The sequence below is a fragment of the Schistocerca cancellata genome, chromosome 4, assembly GCF_023864275.1.
Source record: "Schistocerca cancellata isolate TAMUIC-IGC-003103 chromosome 4, iqSchCanc2.1, whole genome shotgun sequence".
Classification (NCBI taxonomy): Eukaryota; Metazoa; Arthropoda; class Insecta; order Orthoptera; family Acrididae; genus Schistocerca; species Schistocerca cancellata.
The window spans coordinates 301,694,548-301,709,088 of NC_064629.1; the positions used below are offsets into that span (position 1 = coordinate 301,694,548).

Consider the following 14,541-nt stretch of genomic DNA (forward strand, 5'->3'; position numbering starts at 1 on the left):
CTAAATTCTTCCTTCCCTGCACCATTTTGCATGCTCCATCAAGAACTGTGCGCTCGCCATGCAAAATAATCCTCACTGAATAGCAAAGTTTCGCATTTTGGCTCTAACAAGATAGTTGTATCCTGTATGCCAAATATTAGCTCCAAAAACTAAACACTACTAACATAGCAGTCATTGACAATGTTTGCTACCCCGTATTCTATTCCATTCCCTCTAGTATAAGTGATTCTTCCCATATACAAGCAAATTGTAGTGAATTTTCTACAAATGCTCATTTGTTCGTGTTTGCTTCCATTCGCTCCATTGTAAACCAGGCTTTAGGTGCTTAAAATTGGTGGCTGTGAACTCCAGATAATCCCACTATGCGGCATTGTGTGAGTAATTCGCCAAGTTGAGGGCTAGGCAGGCAGGGATATACAAACCACTGTTATAAGTTGTTCTTTGCGCAGCAAAAATGTACAACTTCAACATTTTTTTACAAAATAATTGCAGTGTCTCTTAGCAGCTAAAATTTTGGCAGTGCATTTCTTTCATTGTCTTCTTCCTTCAAAAAACATTTCGGGTTATGTTTCGACATGTTTTATTGGACCATTCCCTTGTAACTGTTTTCTGTACCTCTACATATTTCCCTTTATCTTCTCAGCCCCCCCCCCCCCAAACCTCCCCCCCCCCCCCCCACACACACACACAAAATAATGATTATTTTTACACGCAACACATTTCTTGGGCCCTTCACTCTCTCGAGTTTTTACCATTATTGTTTTCTCATTTGTTCTTTATGTCCCCTACCCTTTAATCATGGAAGGATTTTTTTCCAATTAATAACATAGATTATTTTTTGTCATTATTCAATTTTGCCCCCCTGATCAGTACTGATATCCTAGAGTTTCAAGCTTCTTATGTTACTACCATTTTTGACACTATAGTTTGTCCACTTGCAGTCCAGTGCTGTTCCCATGTGATAATGCGTTGTGCATGTAGCATCTCTAGTTGCATTTATTGTACTATCCCCATGATTGTGTTAGTGTGTGAAACAGTCAGAGAATGATAGGTAGGTCCTGGGACCCAAGAGTGACCACTTTTAAGGGTATGTTGGCTGGACATTGGGACTCTAGATGTGGATGTTATGAGGATTAGTTTGTCGGTATTGAATGTGAGTGAGGAGGGTTATTGTTGCAGTTAATAGAACAGATGGAGAGAGTGAGAATATTGTGCTGCTATTATTGAATTATTTATTGAGATATAATTTGTTAGTAGATTGAAACAAGGTTGTTTGAAACAAAAGTGAGCTCATACTTTGGGAGTATGTTGAGTTAATCTTTAGGTGGAATATTTACTGGACAGCAGCTACTGTGACCTGGTGAAGTGTGTAAGGGAAAAAGGGGAGGGACTTTCAAAGGGATAAATATTTTCTGTGTGTGATTATTGACTTTCCCCCTTCCTCTTCATGTATTCCTTTCTTACTATCTGTGGTTTCTTTCTTACTATCTGTGGTTTCTTCCCACGCTGATGTTTTTCCTTTCCCATTGGTCAGTAGTCTTTTCTCTGAATAACTTCCTCAAATTTTCAAGTAGCAAAAGGCTACAGCAATCAGTCACAAATAATGTTTATTGCAAGTCCAGATTTCCGTCACTGTGTATCCATCATCAGTGGTCAAAGACATATAAAGAACCAGTTACAATAAGGTAACAAGTATTCCTTATTATATGGACAGTTGTATGAGATCAAACATGAGTCAGTGATAAAGTACATACTAGTAAATGCTACTTAAAACAATGAAACTACTTATATATACACACACACATAGTCCCACCTGGACTATTCATGTCAAAGGTTGCGTTCACACTGACAACATATATTAACTTTCTTTCTCAGTTACTTTAAAATTAAAAAAAAAAAATGTATATGAAATTAATAAGGTGGTTGTAACAAAAAACTGTCTAACGTGTTACAGTTATACATACGTGGTGGTACTTGTGTGAACTCACAAGTAGCATCAGTTATTGCTGCACACTTTAAAGTTGAACATAGTTTAAAAAATACAGAAACTGTTGTTCAAAAGACCTAAATTAATATATAATTTAATAAAACTATGTTAAATTCTAATTATAGTTGAGGGAATTAGAACAGAGAAAAATGGAGTCATAAGCTATTGTACTAGCTGCAGTATGTCAAAAGGACACAAAATATTTCTGTTTTGTAATGTCCTCTCTCATAGATTTCACATTAAAATACATCATAAGTTACTCAGTCTAATGTTAAAAGCAATAAATTTTCAACTACATCATGTGGGAAATATATTTGTCCCCAGAAACTAATTACTCATATAAGATGTGGAAGGAATGTGATCATACATAGGTCATTATTGTCAGATCAGCTTGTTTGTTGGAATCAGCTCATAATAGCTGAATCCCAATGTTTTTTTAAAAAAAATAATTCGCGCAATTGAAAGCTTCTCATGGCCACCTTCTCAGTGTCCTATGAGACAACAAGTGATGGTAAAAAATTTAAAATTCCTTCACCAGGTCCATAAGTCTATCCTTCTCACATGGTTGGAGCATCACCATATGTGAGGAAAAAGTTGATACACTGTGCCCACTTTCAAGAAGGGGGGTGACAAAATTAGACTTTTCTATCACATTTTGATGACATAAAGTGACACATTTGCTGAACCTGGCTTCAAACCGTTTGTCCCACATAGCAAGCAGCACTGTTGGTACATTCCAGTCTTTTGACACTTGATCTATGGGATAAATATATTATATTTCCTACATTATTACATGATGTAGTTAAAAATTTATTAGTTGTAACACCAAACTGTTTAAATTATAATGTATTTTATGTGAAACCTATGAGAGAGGACATTATAAAGCAGAAATATTTCATGTCCTTTTCACATACCACTGCTGGTACAGTAATGTATGACATCATTTTTGTCTGTTCTGTTTCCTTTAGCTGTACTTAGAATTTAACACTGTTTTAATAAATTGTATTAATTTAGGTCTTTTGAGCAAGATTTCCTGTAATTTTTAAACTGTGTTCAACTGTAAAGTGTGCAGCAATAACTGATGCCACTGGTTAGTTCATCTCTGTTAAGAACTAATGCCACTTGTTAGTTCACTCCTGTTGTCAACAGAATGCTCCATCTTCAGGGTTCACATACTTAATTGAACCTCTCTGTCAGGACCTGGTGACACAGTTATACTTTTGAGGGAGGTTTTATTGATGAATATTTTGGAGAGGTGTATGAATCCTTAAAAAAATTAATTTTTCCATGATGACATAGTGAAGCATATTAATAAAATTCATATCTTCCAGTTTCTCTATATGCCACATGAAGTTGGCATCTGTACTTAAAATAACAGAATGTTGTATGTCAGATTTGACAGAACTTAGCAAAGTGAAAAGTGCATAACATGGTGTAAGTAAAGCACAAAAACTACTATTGAGAAAGAATTGACATATGTGACATACCTGAAATTTATAAAATGGATGCGCAAGTTTTGTATAATACAAGTAACACCTGAACAAGGTGCATTAATCCAGTGGTACATAGAATGATGTGTCGAGCTGGTAATAAAACCTGTGAAGTCCTTAGAAAGTGAAGTCCATTTCTCTTGCAAAGCTACTCTCAGTGCAACAAGGTAGCATTGTGAGCGACAATGGGTCTCCTGAGAGCATTACATATGCTGTGTAAATCTTAAGACTGGGAGATCAAGTTGGTCACTCCATCCAATGAATGGCTTGCATTTAGAGGTATTCTTACCTGAGGCAAGAGCTATACAATCAAGGATTTGTGAAATCCTTACTACTGCACCAGCATAAAGATACCCATAAGTGTCAAGATTGTCACTTTCGTAAACGTACACAATCAGTTGCATTTGAAAAGAAGTGGAAATCTGTGTGTTTCTTAATTATATTTAAATATGGCCCATCATAGTTCACCTTGTGACTGATGATTTGACACGTCTTCTTCACAGTCTTGCAAATATAGCATATGGTCGTGAATAAAGTGTTTAATGTAAGCTGGCTTAAAACAAAAATCTTGTATATCCGTTACAGCTGCATCATGCTAGCCGTCACATGAACAAATGCTCCCCATGGCTGATAAGTGTGCCACGGCTGGGACCTGAACCCGGGTCTCCTACTCACTTTTTCCCTTCAATTTGTACATTATTGTTGGTCATAGCGGAAGTCACATGACATCTGTTGAAGTTTGTTGTAGAACCCTTCACTCAGTTATTTTATTACATAGGCCAGCCAGCTCTCTGCCCGAACACGCTGAGCTACCGTGCTGTCTGCTTACTAGACAAATGTGCTAACCGTTACACCACTGTAGCAGTATAGATACCACAGCTGGATGGACTACCCTAGTCCAGTGCCCTTCATGACACAAACTTCAGTTCATGCCTTCAGTTTATTTTCCCCTTCATAAATTGTTAATATTGCCGAGCCTCTCTGATATTGGAATAGCACCCCATTACGTACAAAGCTGGGGTACTATTCCAATACCAGAGAGTCTCGGCAATACTGATGATTTAAGAAGGGCAAAAATAGGCGGAAGGTGTGAATTGAAGTTTGTGTTAGGGAGGGCATTCTACAAGGGCAGTCCACACAGCTGTGTTATCTGTACTGCTATGGTGGTGTAATGACTAGCACATCTGCCTAGTAAGCAGGAGACCTGGGTTCAAGTTACAGCTGTGGCACAGATTTTAATTCATTTCTTCAGCTTCTATCATTATCATAGGTAGAATTGCATCATATGTCTCAAGGACAATTTAATTACACACATTCTCTCTCTTTGTTTTTTACATGTGTGACTTTTCTTTGGCAGTGTAGTAAAAAGTCATTTACTAACACATTTATAAGAAACTTTTACTGAATGTACTTGTTTTTATCTTGCAGGTGTTTTGAACTCTGCCTTCCGACCAGTAAGAGAGGAAGCCAGTGGGCGTATAGCAGGTTTGTCTGTCCCAGTCTCGCCTACAAGGACAGACACACTTGTTCACCCGAGTTGGAATGTAACTGGTAGAGGTGGAGGAAAAGCTGACTACCGGCGTCGCACAATGGAATATGTTGACAATAATGCAAATAATATACTCCTTCGGAGAAATCCAGGTAAAGTCAAATGTAGAGTATCCTGAATGCAATATATTCATGTTAATCTGTCTTTCAGCTTCTTCTGAAATTTGAGTTAGCATTTTACAGTATTCAGTCTCATTCAAAAGTGGTTGTTTTGAGAGCCAAAGATCAGAGTGACGTGGTGTGGGGGGCATTTAAGTAATAGAAAAAAGGCTGTTGTGGGAAACTGTGCAGGATATTTACTTGTGAAGATTGAGAACAATAATATCCAATATATTTAGGTAAGAAACATTTTTCGCACCAGAATATTGTCAGCCATAGACAAAATTTGCACAAAACATGTCCATGACCATTAAAGTCATCAGGATTTTCTGCAGTATTGCATCACTGGTCATACACCTTTGCAGAACTTCATTATACATAAACCAGTTTCAAGCACCTCATCTGTGAAGACCTGGAGTGCTTCAGACTAGTTGTGATATGCTGTAATAATAATCTATCAGTATGTGTGAATGAGTGTGAATTGGGAATAGGTGAACCTAGTGTGGTATACTAATAGTTGTCTGTGTATGTATTAATTGCTGTCAGCCTAACTATTCTGAAACTATTATTGGTTAATACCATGCATATGTCATTTAGAGGCTTTTGTATACTGTATTTTTAAATGATCTGCAATACTTACACAGAAATGACAAATATAATTCATTCTTTCAAATTCTGTTTGCTTCCAATTTCATTTGGTTTTGGTGGTGGACAATAAGATTAATTTTATGGTCACTCAGTTTTTCATGCCAGATTTCTGCTGTCCTCCCACACCTTTGTATCCAACTCCTGCTTTGGGAATGACTAGGGTGTAGCGTCAAGAATATTTGGATTGTGTCAGAAGAACTGCTGCCAAAAGCTGCAGTGCAACTGAACAACATTTCTAGCTATTCATTTCCCCTTATTTTGACTAGTTTGAGTAATTTCAGATAGCATCCCCCATTGCATGCTCAATATAATACTGGTGTGTCAAGAAGTATGCTATGGTGAAGAGTAATTTTGATTTTTTTAGAACACTGTACGGTTTAAAGAAGTCCACTCATTATCCAAGAAAACTCAAAATAGTTGTTTTCAACTCCTATAATTAACTACAGTTGTTGCAAGATGTACCTCAAAGATAAAAATAAACTGCATTCTGACTCATATGCATAATTTTAAATTTTTATGGTGGTTTATTTTGTGGAATATAGACCCACATCTCTATTTTATTTTTAAACTGTCTGTGGAAGATAGTCAGTTGTTTGGATAAGATGATGACTTTCAATCCTCCTATACAACATTTACAACAAAAGTTACCGAAGTAATAGTAGCACATCATCATCATCATCATCATCATCATCATCATCATCATCATCATCATGAACAGTTCCCAGCCCCAGGCTGCTTCTGTTTGGAACATAAGCCTCGTCATCTTGTCCTGTTTGCCTACCATCTTTCCGTATTCACTCTTGTCAAGTCCTTGCCTCTTTTATCAACACATTCTTTCACACTTTTCAGCCATCTGTCCCTTGGTCTTCCTCTTGGATGTTTCCTTCTCATCTTCATTTCAGATGCATAGGTCAGTATTGGGCTGTAGTAACTACTGCATATCCCTTCTTTGCCTTTTTGTAGGATGTCTTTCTTCCAAACCAAGCCCCTAACACTTCGCAAGAATGCTTCTGCTTGCATGCCAGATCTCTTTCTCGTTTCTTCCAGTTTCCTCTATCGCATTTTCCAAGTACTTGACAGTTTCCACCTTCTTCAGTTGTTCATGTCCAATCCTTACTCTGCTAGTTGGTCTATCTTTCTTTCTAGCTGTGACCCGAATCTCACACTTGTTTGCATTAAATCTCATTCCATACTGTCTCATAGTTTCTTTCTAAGGATCCAGCTGTTCCTGAATCTCCTCCTCCATGTTTCTGTAGATCATCAAGTCACTTGCGAAGACCATTGTTTTCATCTTATCGTCTCCAGTTTCTTTTTCCACCTGAGTCATTATCTGATCCAACACCACAATGAAAAGGAGAGGTGACAATGCACTGCCCTGTTTCACACCACCTTTCTGCTTGAACTAATCTGTCCTTTCATTTCTGACTTTCACACAACTGACTTCCACAGTACATCTCTTCCATCCTGCTTGTTGTCCCTTTTTCCACTTGCTTCTTTTGTAGTGCATCCTGGACCTTTCTTCTACAGGTACTATCAAATGCCTTTTCTACATCAAGAAAGGCCATTACAGAGTCTTCCCCAAATTCATAGTGGTGCTACTGGAGCTGCCTCATTACAAATATGAGGTCAACAGTTGACCTCCCACATCTGAAACCATGCCGGTCCTCTCTCAGTTTGTTCTTGCCCCTTGTTTGAATTCTGCTCTCCAGGATCTTTTCATATACCTTGGCGCAGTGTCGTATTAGTGTGACCTGTCATTTCTACAATCCTTCCTAATGGCTTTCTTGACTGTAGGGACAGCTAGTGCCCTCTTCCAATCTTTGGGAGCTGATGATAATCTGGCAAATGGACATAGCTATATTTGACATCAGTCAGTCCTTTTATGATTATATGATGTTGTAATGTGTTGCAAAATGTATTTTTCTAATCAAGACCGTAATACACAAATAAATATTTGATTTCTGAGAAGTGACCTTTTTATCTTGACCCTTCAGTCCATTAATTTTGTCTTCCTTTTCCCAACAGTTTGGGATTTGTGTTTAACTTAAGAGGAAATATGATAAATCCAGGCAAATATAGATTTTTTTTTTTTTTTCAAAACTGAGATAATATGTTTCTTCCCCTTAAACTCTGTCTATGGAAACAGCCTTTTTGCTGTCCATCAGATATTTCTTTTTTTGGATCTGGGTAACTACTGTCTGTAGTATCGTTCTGATTCATCTCTTAACTGAACTTTTACTTAAGGTGAGAAAAAACCATGCAAGGATATTAATATGAATTACTAAGTCATACACATGCGTCTAGCAAGTCCTGCCTTTTCCCCCCTTCCTGTACTGGCTAACTGTTGCTTCTAGAATCTTGGAAGCACCTTTTTTAGTTCAGATTAATTTTTTTTTAATTGGATCTCCAGACTAAAAAAAATGGTTCAAATGGCTCTAAGCACTATGGGACTTAACATCTGACGTCATCAGTCCCCTAGTCTTAGAACTACTTAAACCTAACTAACCTAAGGCCATCAAACACATCCATGCCAGAGGCAGGATTCGAACCTGCAACCATAGCAGCAGCGCGGTTCTGGACTGAAGCACCTAGAACCACTCGGCTACAGCAGCCGGCTTGCGGACTAAAATTAGAGCAATTAAACAAAAGCAGTTAACATTCTTCATATGCTTGTGTGTGAATGTAGGGAATTGAGCATTGTCCACAAACAAATACTGTAGAAGTTGTAGTTGACAGATTCAGACTGCTGCCCAGACCTTTAGTGGCATTTATTGCACTCGGAGCGATGGAAGTACAGCTTGCAATTTGTGTTATCATTCTCTGAAGCATCACAGTTCTCTGGTTGGAGCAAAGCAGACAGCTTAAACCAAAAGCTCAAATAAGTCTATAATGAATGTGGATGTAGATTTCTTGACCTCTGCTGTCAGGAGGAGAATTGTAAGACCTCTCTCCTCTCATTCTTAACAACTGGGATGTGCATTAAATTTTTAACAGGAAGAAATTATTAAATTTTGTAGTTGTAGGGCTGTTACAGTTCACACTTTGTACAAATGACCTGGTGGATAGAAGGGCTTAAGGTTGTTTGTAAATCATTGTGTTGCATATAGGAAAACCCAGAAAAAATGTAGAGGGGGAAAAAGGGGGACCTTCAGAATAAAAAATGTACAAATTTTTGCATAAATTGGTGGAAACACCCATTATTTTTCAATTACACAGTTGCCAATCAATCATTGGAAACAGTAACAACTGTATAATATTTAGCAGGACATTTGAACTTGGGCAGAGCTGTACAAAAAGTCATTCATCTCGTTCAACTCAGAGTACCGTCTTCCACAGACTGTAAGATGGTGGATTATAAATGTAGTTGGAATCTTGCTCAACAAACTTCCAATTTAAATACAAATGCAGTCATCTTGTAGTTTGCTTTCTCGAGATTACTGGAAACCAATATAGGACTGTTCTGCATGTGGGATTATATCATATATAAATGTAGGCTTCTGCAGCCATTGTCACAATCAATAAAATATTTTTTCTGGGTATGTGACCACATTGTCAATATGTAAAACTACCAACATTTTTGTTTAGTAAACAAAAACACCCTGAAGAAGGTCCCTTGCAACAGTGGCCGAAATGTTGGTAGTTTTACATATTGACAGTACAGTCACAAACCAGAAAAATTTTATTGACTGAAATTATATCATACTTGGAACGTTCTCTTAGCTCTGAGTATGATATTCAAACCTTAACAAAGAAAGGAGTGTGCTGCTTCCATTTAACCAATCTTTTTTGATGAATGTGTTATCCTGAACATCAAACACAAAATAAACAACAACTTATAATGTATCTACTGCAGACACTGAATTTTTGAACCACAATGAAAGTGTTGATTCTAATTTAAATACACACATCTCAAATTTTGTTCTGTATTTTGTGTTTGTATCCTTCCAAATGAGGTGATACAGCAATAAAACCCATGGTTATGATACTAGTGAGGAGAGATGTTCAGTGTAGTTTTAATCCTCTCTTGACGTCCATATGTGACTACAAATGAGCGAGTGAATGAACCTTTCAATAAGATTGTAATCAGTACTATCCATCAACTTTTGTCTATAGCTCAGTTGTTAAGTTCTCCCTTAAATGTCTAAAATAAAGCTGAGGAAATTTCTTTGAATCTGTGCATGAATGTTCCTTTAAGCTTAGGTATTACTTTTCATGTAAGTCATTATTTTGTTTCATTTAGCATTATCAGTGCAACTATTATGTATATGTGTTCTACCTCAAATTTAACATGCACTATTGATTTAATTGATATGCTCTGCTTCCATATATGTGTAAAACATATTTCAGATTTACATAAACTATTTTTTTCCCCAAAAATATGTATAATTATGTGTGTGTCAGCTGAAAGAGAACCCAAAACGAGTAGTGTCCATTGGTGTTAAGAGAGTAGCCACACTAGATTATACTGCAAAATCCAGTCATCATATCTGGGATTAGAATCCATGCAATGTTGGGAAAGACTAATAGAATACCATGCAATTTTGCCTTACTGTGCAAGGTATCTATTCAGTGCACCAGGAAACATGAACTGTTTTCAGTTGCATGAAGAATGGAGCATGCTGCTTAATACTTTTCTGTTGTACAAATGTAATTTGCATGCAATAAGATAAATTGCTTGAAAAGAAGAATGCCAGAAGAGATGCATCATTTACTACTAAGCAATCTTGTTATAAAGGATCCTGGAATCAGTGATTATGTTAAAGATATGAGTGGTCTCCAAGAAGGATGTATGACACCCGGGGTGGACATGTTTTGTATGAATTGTGTCTTTATCAAAATCTTAAATTTTTTCTTTCTTTTTAATTTGGGGAAAGGGCTTTCTGCCCCAGTACCTGACAGATTAGGTGAGAAGTAACTGTGTATTCTAAAAGTGTCAGTGAGAAATTAGTTCATTTGAATAAACTGTAAAAATTCCTATCAGACTGAATCAAGTGATACTAAATATTTCACTTATATACTGACAAAGGATGCCACTGTTGACATGCAAGAAAGTAACATAAAGGCTCTTAATTGAGTAGTATAAGATTAATATTATTTTTTAGATGTGCTGGTGTAAGGGTGACCACATCTTTTAATGTAAAATGGGACTCCTACAAGCAGCAATTCAGTAGTGAATATAAACATGTTTAGCATGGTGATCTCAATTGTATGAGGGTGAATCATGGATCTACTGTTTAGAGAGCACCGTATTATTGATGCCAGTAGGGATTTTGTATTTATAAAGAGTGTTAAATAGTGAGAAAGTAGATGTTGATTATATGTTTGTGATTTCATTGTATATGGCCTTATTTAATATTAGCAGGTGTTCCAGTCACCTCTGGAGAAACATGCTTGATACATGTAATAGACAAGATAGATAAACCAGTAGATGGAAAGAACTTGGTGTCACCAGGTACACAGAATATTGTCAACATTCCAAGCCCTGTAGTTATGGCATCACCGCCCTTGAACCAGAATGGTCCAGTTCCTGTAGTTCAGTATAATGGAGTATGTGCGGCATCACCGGCAATAGATGACAATTTTGCTCAGACTGCAGCAGCACAAACTGCCATCCATGAACAAGCATCAACTCAACTTGCTGGGAACACACCTGCAGATCTTGAATTAAAACAAGAGGTAAGTTTTGAATTAAATGAAATGACAGTCTAATCAGTTTTCTTGTAGTAATCTAATATAATTTATATTTTTTTTCTCAAGAGGCATCTTGAGAAGAAGTTATTTTTAACATATTCTTATTAATCAAAATTACAAACTGCGTTATTGATATAAAATATCTGCCTAAAATGTTAACGTGATAGATATTCTATTATTGATTGTCTACATTTTGATAATATAAGGATAAATAAAATAAATGAAAAGAAATGGTTTACATTAATTTTCAGACCATTCTCTTTTCTGTATTTTTTGATTACTGACACTGTCATTTGTGGTATCACTATTTTTAATCATCGTCATTATCCACATAGCACAGTTGTGAAATTTATATTTTCATTCTCAAAAGTATTTTCTGGCTATCTCTTCCGAATATGATGTGATTTCTTAGACTGTAGTTACTGTGGGACCTGAGAACACAGCTGTTTTTATCTGATTACATATCGGATATTGCTTCTATACTGAAGTGATGAGGTTACAATGTGTCTTGCTTCCAAACATATCATTTGCCCGCTGCTCCCTCATTCGCTGCATGGAACCAGGAGCTGACACACCCCGTTCCATTTCCATCATACCTCATTGTGACCGTTGACAACACTGCAGCACGAGACACACAAATACACCACTGGCACCCATCTAGACTTTTACTGTTGTCTGCAGAAATGGATATTCATGTTAAGCATTTGTCCAGTTTTAAAGTCAGTTGGATTCCGACAACAAATGGATTCAGGTAAACTGCAGCTTAAACATGGTAGATGTTCCTAGAAAGTATGTGGTATAAGTTCCCATGGATAGCAACTTGATGTAATTTGTTACTACTCTCACTACTCCCCATCCCATACTCACCTAGTTCTCAGCCAAGTTGGTATCACAGTTCCCCCTCCAACCCTTCTGTAGTGCTGTGCATGAGAAATTGCGAAACGTGGGCTGCAGTATCTTCTGGGGTGCAAGTCATATGTATCGACAGCAACTAATACATAAATAAAAGATTGCAATCATGATTCGGGTCACTTCTTGAACTTGCACTCCATCCACCATCTATTGACATATATTGGTACTATCTCCACGAGTCTTGCTGCTGTAATTTATTCTTACCACAACAATTAGTCAGCTTAATATGATTTGTTTCATTGCTTAGACATTTCATTCTTGGTAAATTTTCCTTCTTGTTTCATCTGAATGGCAGCATCATGTTGTAAAGCTGATTAAAAGCTGGTGGTAACATTTTTACCTGGTATTCTAATATGTGAACAGTGATCAAATTTCTCATTTGCAACCCACATAGTAAATAATTACAGTCTCTTCTAATCAAATAAAATATTGATCTGGGCTCAGAATCAAGTAATGTTTTTTGAAGGACAACATTTCCAGTTTTGCATGTTACCTTTACTTAAAAAGTGGCATAAGGTTTGTACATTGTTCAAATGCAACAATAGTTTGTAAGTTGATAGAATTTGGTGCTATTTTCTCCCGTGTCTCACAAAATTGTCAGTTGTGACATCAATAGTCAAAGCTTCATCTGTAAATCTAAGATGACCCCGATATACTATATTAAATAATGTAAAAATATTAACGTCAGCAGCAATAGTTTAATTTTTGAATATAAGATGACCCTGTATTTTTTGAATGATAGGTTGGGGGAAAAAACCTCATCTTATAATTGGGTAAATACAGTTCATTTCACACTTCTGTGCTTGGCAGTGAGTTCATAGGAGCACTTTGACTATTTCTTGACGGTTCTACTGTGACATAGCACGTGTGGAAAATGGATGCATAAATCTTTTTGTGCACTCTCTGATTTCTACCTATATAGGTAGGAATCAACAAAATGTTTTGGTATTCAAAGGAGAAAGTTGGTGATTGTAATTTAATGTAAAGTTATCCCCAGTGTTAATAATTGCCACCCAATTTGCTTATTATATCCATGACACTCGCCCCTATTTCATGATAATAAGAAACAAGTTGCCTTTCATTGAACTTCTTTGATGTCCTCTGTCAATTATATCTTGGAAGGATCCCATACCATGCAGTAATATTCCAAAAGAGTATAGTCAGGCAAAGTGTACGCAGTCTCTTCAGTAGATTTGTGCATCTTCTAAATGCTGTGCCATTAAAATGCAATCTTTTGTTTGACTTCCCCACTTTTTCTATATTATGGTTATAATTTAAGGTGTTCGCAGTTCTAATCTGTAGCCACTGATTTGGATCAACAACCTTTAAGTTCATGCAATTTATATTGCAACCACATTTAAATGGAATTTTTTTAGTGCTCATGTGGAGGACCTGACACTTTTTGTTGTTCACAGTCAATTGCCACTTCACGCCCCAAGTGCAGTTATGTTGTGTTGATCATTTTGCAATTTGACAGAAATCAAGAACAGTAGAGGGCCAATAACACTTCCTTGGGGAAACCCAAATATGTCTTCAGTTTCACTACATTATTTTGTCAATCCATGCTAGTTTAATGTCAACAGATCATTTTCATCAGTGTATTTCATAATGCAGGGACACTGTATATGTTCCAAAATCCCACCACAGATCTGCAACAATGATATGAGTCTATAATTCAGTGGACTACTTCTATTTCCTTTCTTGTGTACTGGTATGATCTGTGCAACTTCCTATACTTAGCAATGTAATTGAAATTGTTGTGAATGTAAACTCATGGGGTTATAATTTTGTATTGTGTTGCTAGAAGGGGCAATCAAAAAGTTTTCATTTGAAGGCTGTACAGTCCAGTTGGGCAAACTTGTCGTAAACAGTGAGGCAATCATCCCACAGAAGCACCAAGTTAAAGATGCCTGTTCGGTAAAACATTACAGCCCCTGCCCACGTACTAGATACACCTTGAATTTTAACGTAATATGAGTGTAGCAGGTACACAAAACTGCAAAGGTTGTTTTGATAACTCTAAATGAAGTAATTTAATTTCTTTAAACATTACAAATTATTAAAAACATAAAACACAGAGTTTTAATGTTAATTATCTTAAAGGGAGTCCAGTAAGTGCAATTAGGCCTAACTTCTGAATAGTTTGTCATGCCACCTTTAGCAGCT

At 36.6% G+C, this 14,541-nt stretch overlaps 1 protein-coding gene across 2 annotated transcripts in view; it reads left to right on the forward strand.

Annotated features, from left to right (window-relative positions):
- The window catches only part of LOC126183295 (GTPase-activating protein and VPS9 domain-containing protein 1), a 303,063-nt gene that overhangs the window by 188,182 nt on the left and 100,340 nt on the right, over nt 1-14,541 (forward strand). The window contains exons 16-17 of one of the 2 annotated variants that reach the window (XM_049925134.1): nt 4,906-5,118; nt 11,132-11,448. In XM_049925134.1, coding sequence (XP_049781091.1) covers nt 4,906-5,118; nt 11,132-11,448 — 530 coding nt within the window. The remainder of the gene's footprint in view (nt 1-4,905; nt 5,119-11,131; nt 11,449-14,541) is intronic. The other variant, XM_049925135.1, reaches the window with a different exon arrangement.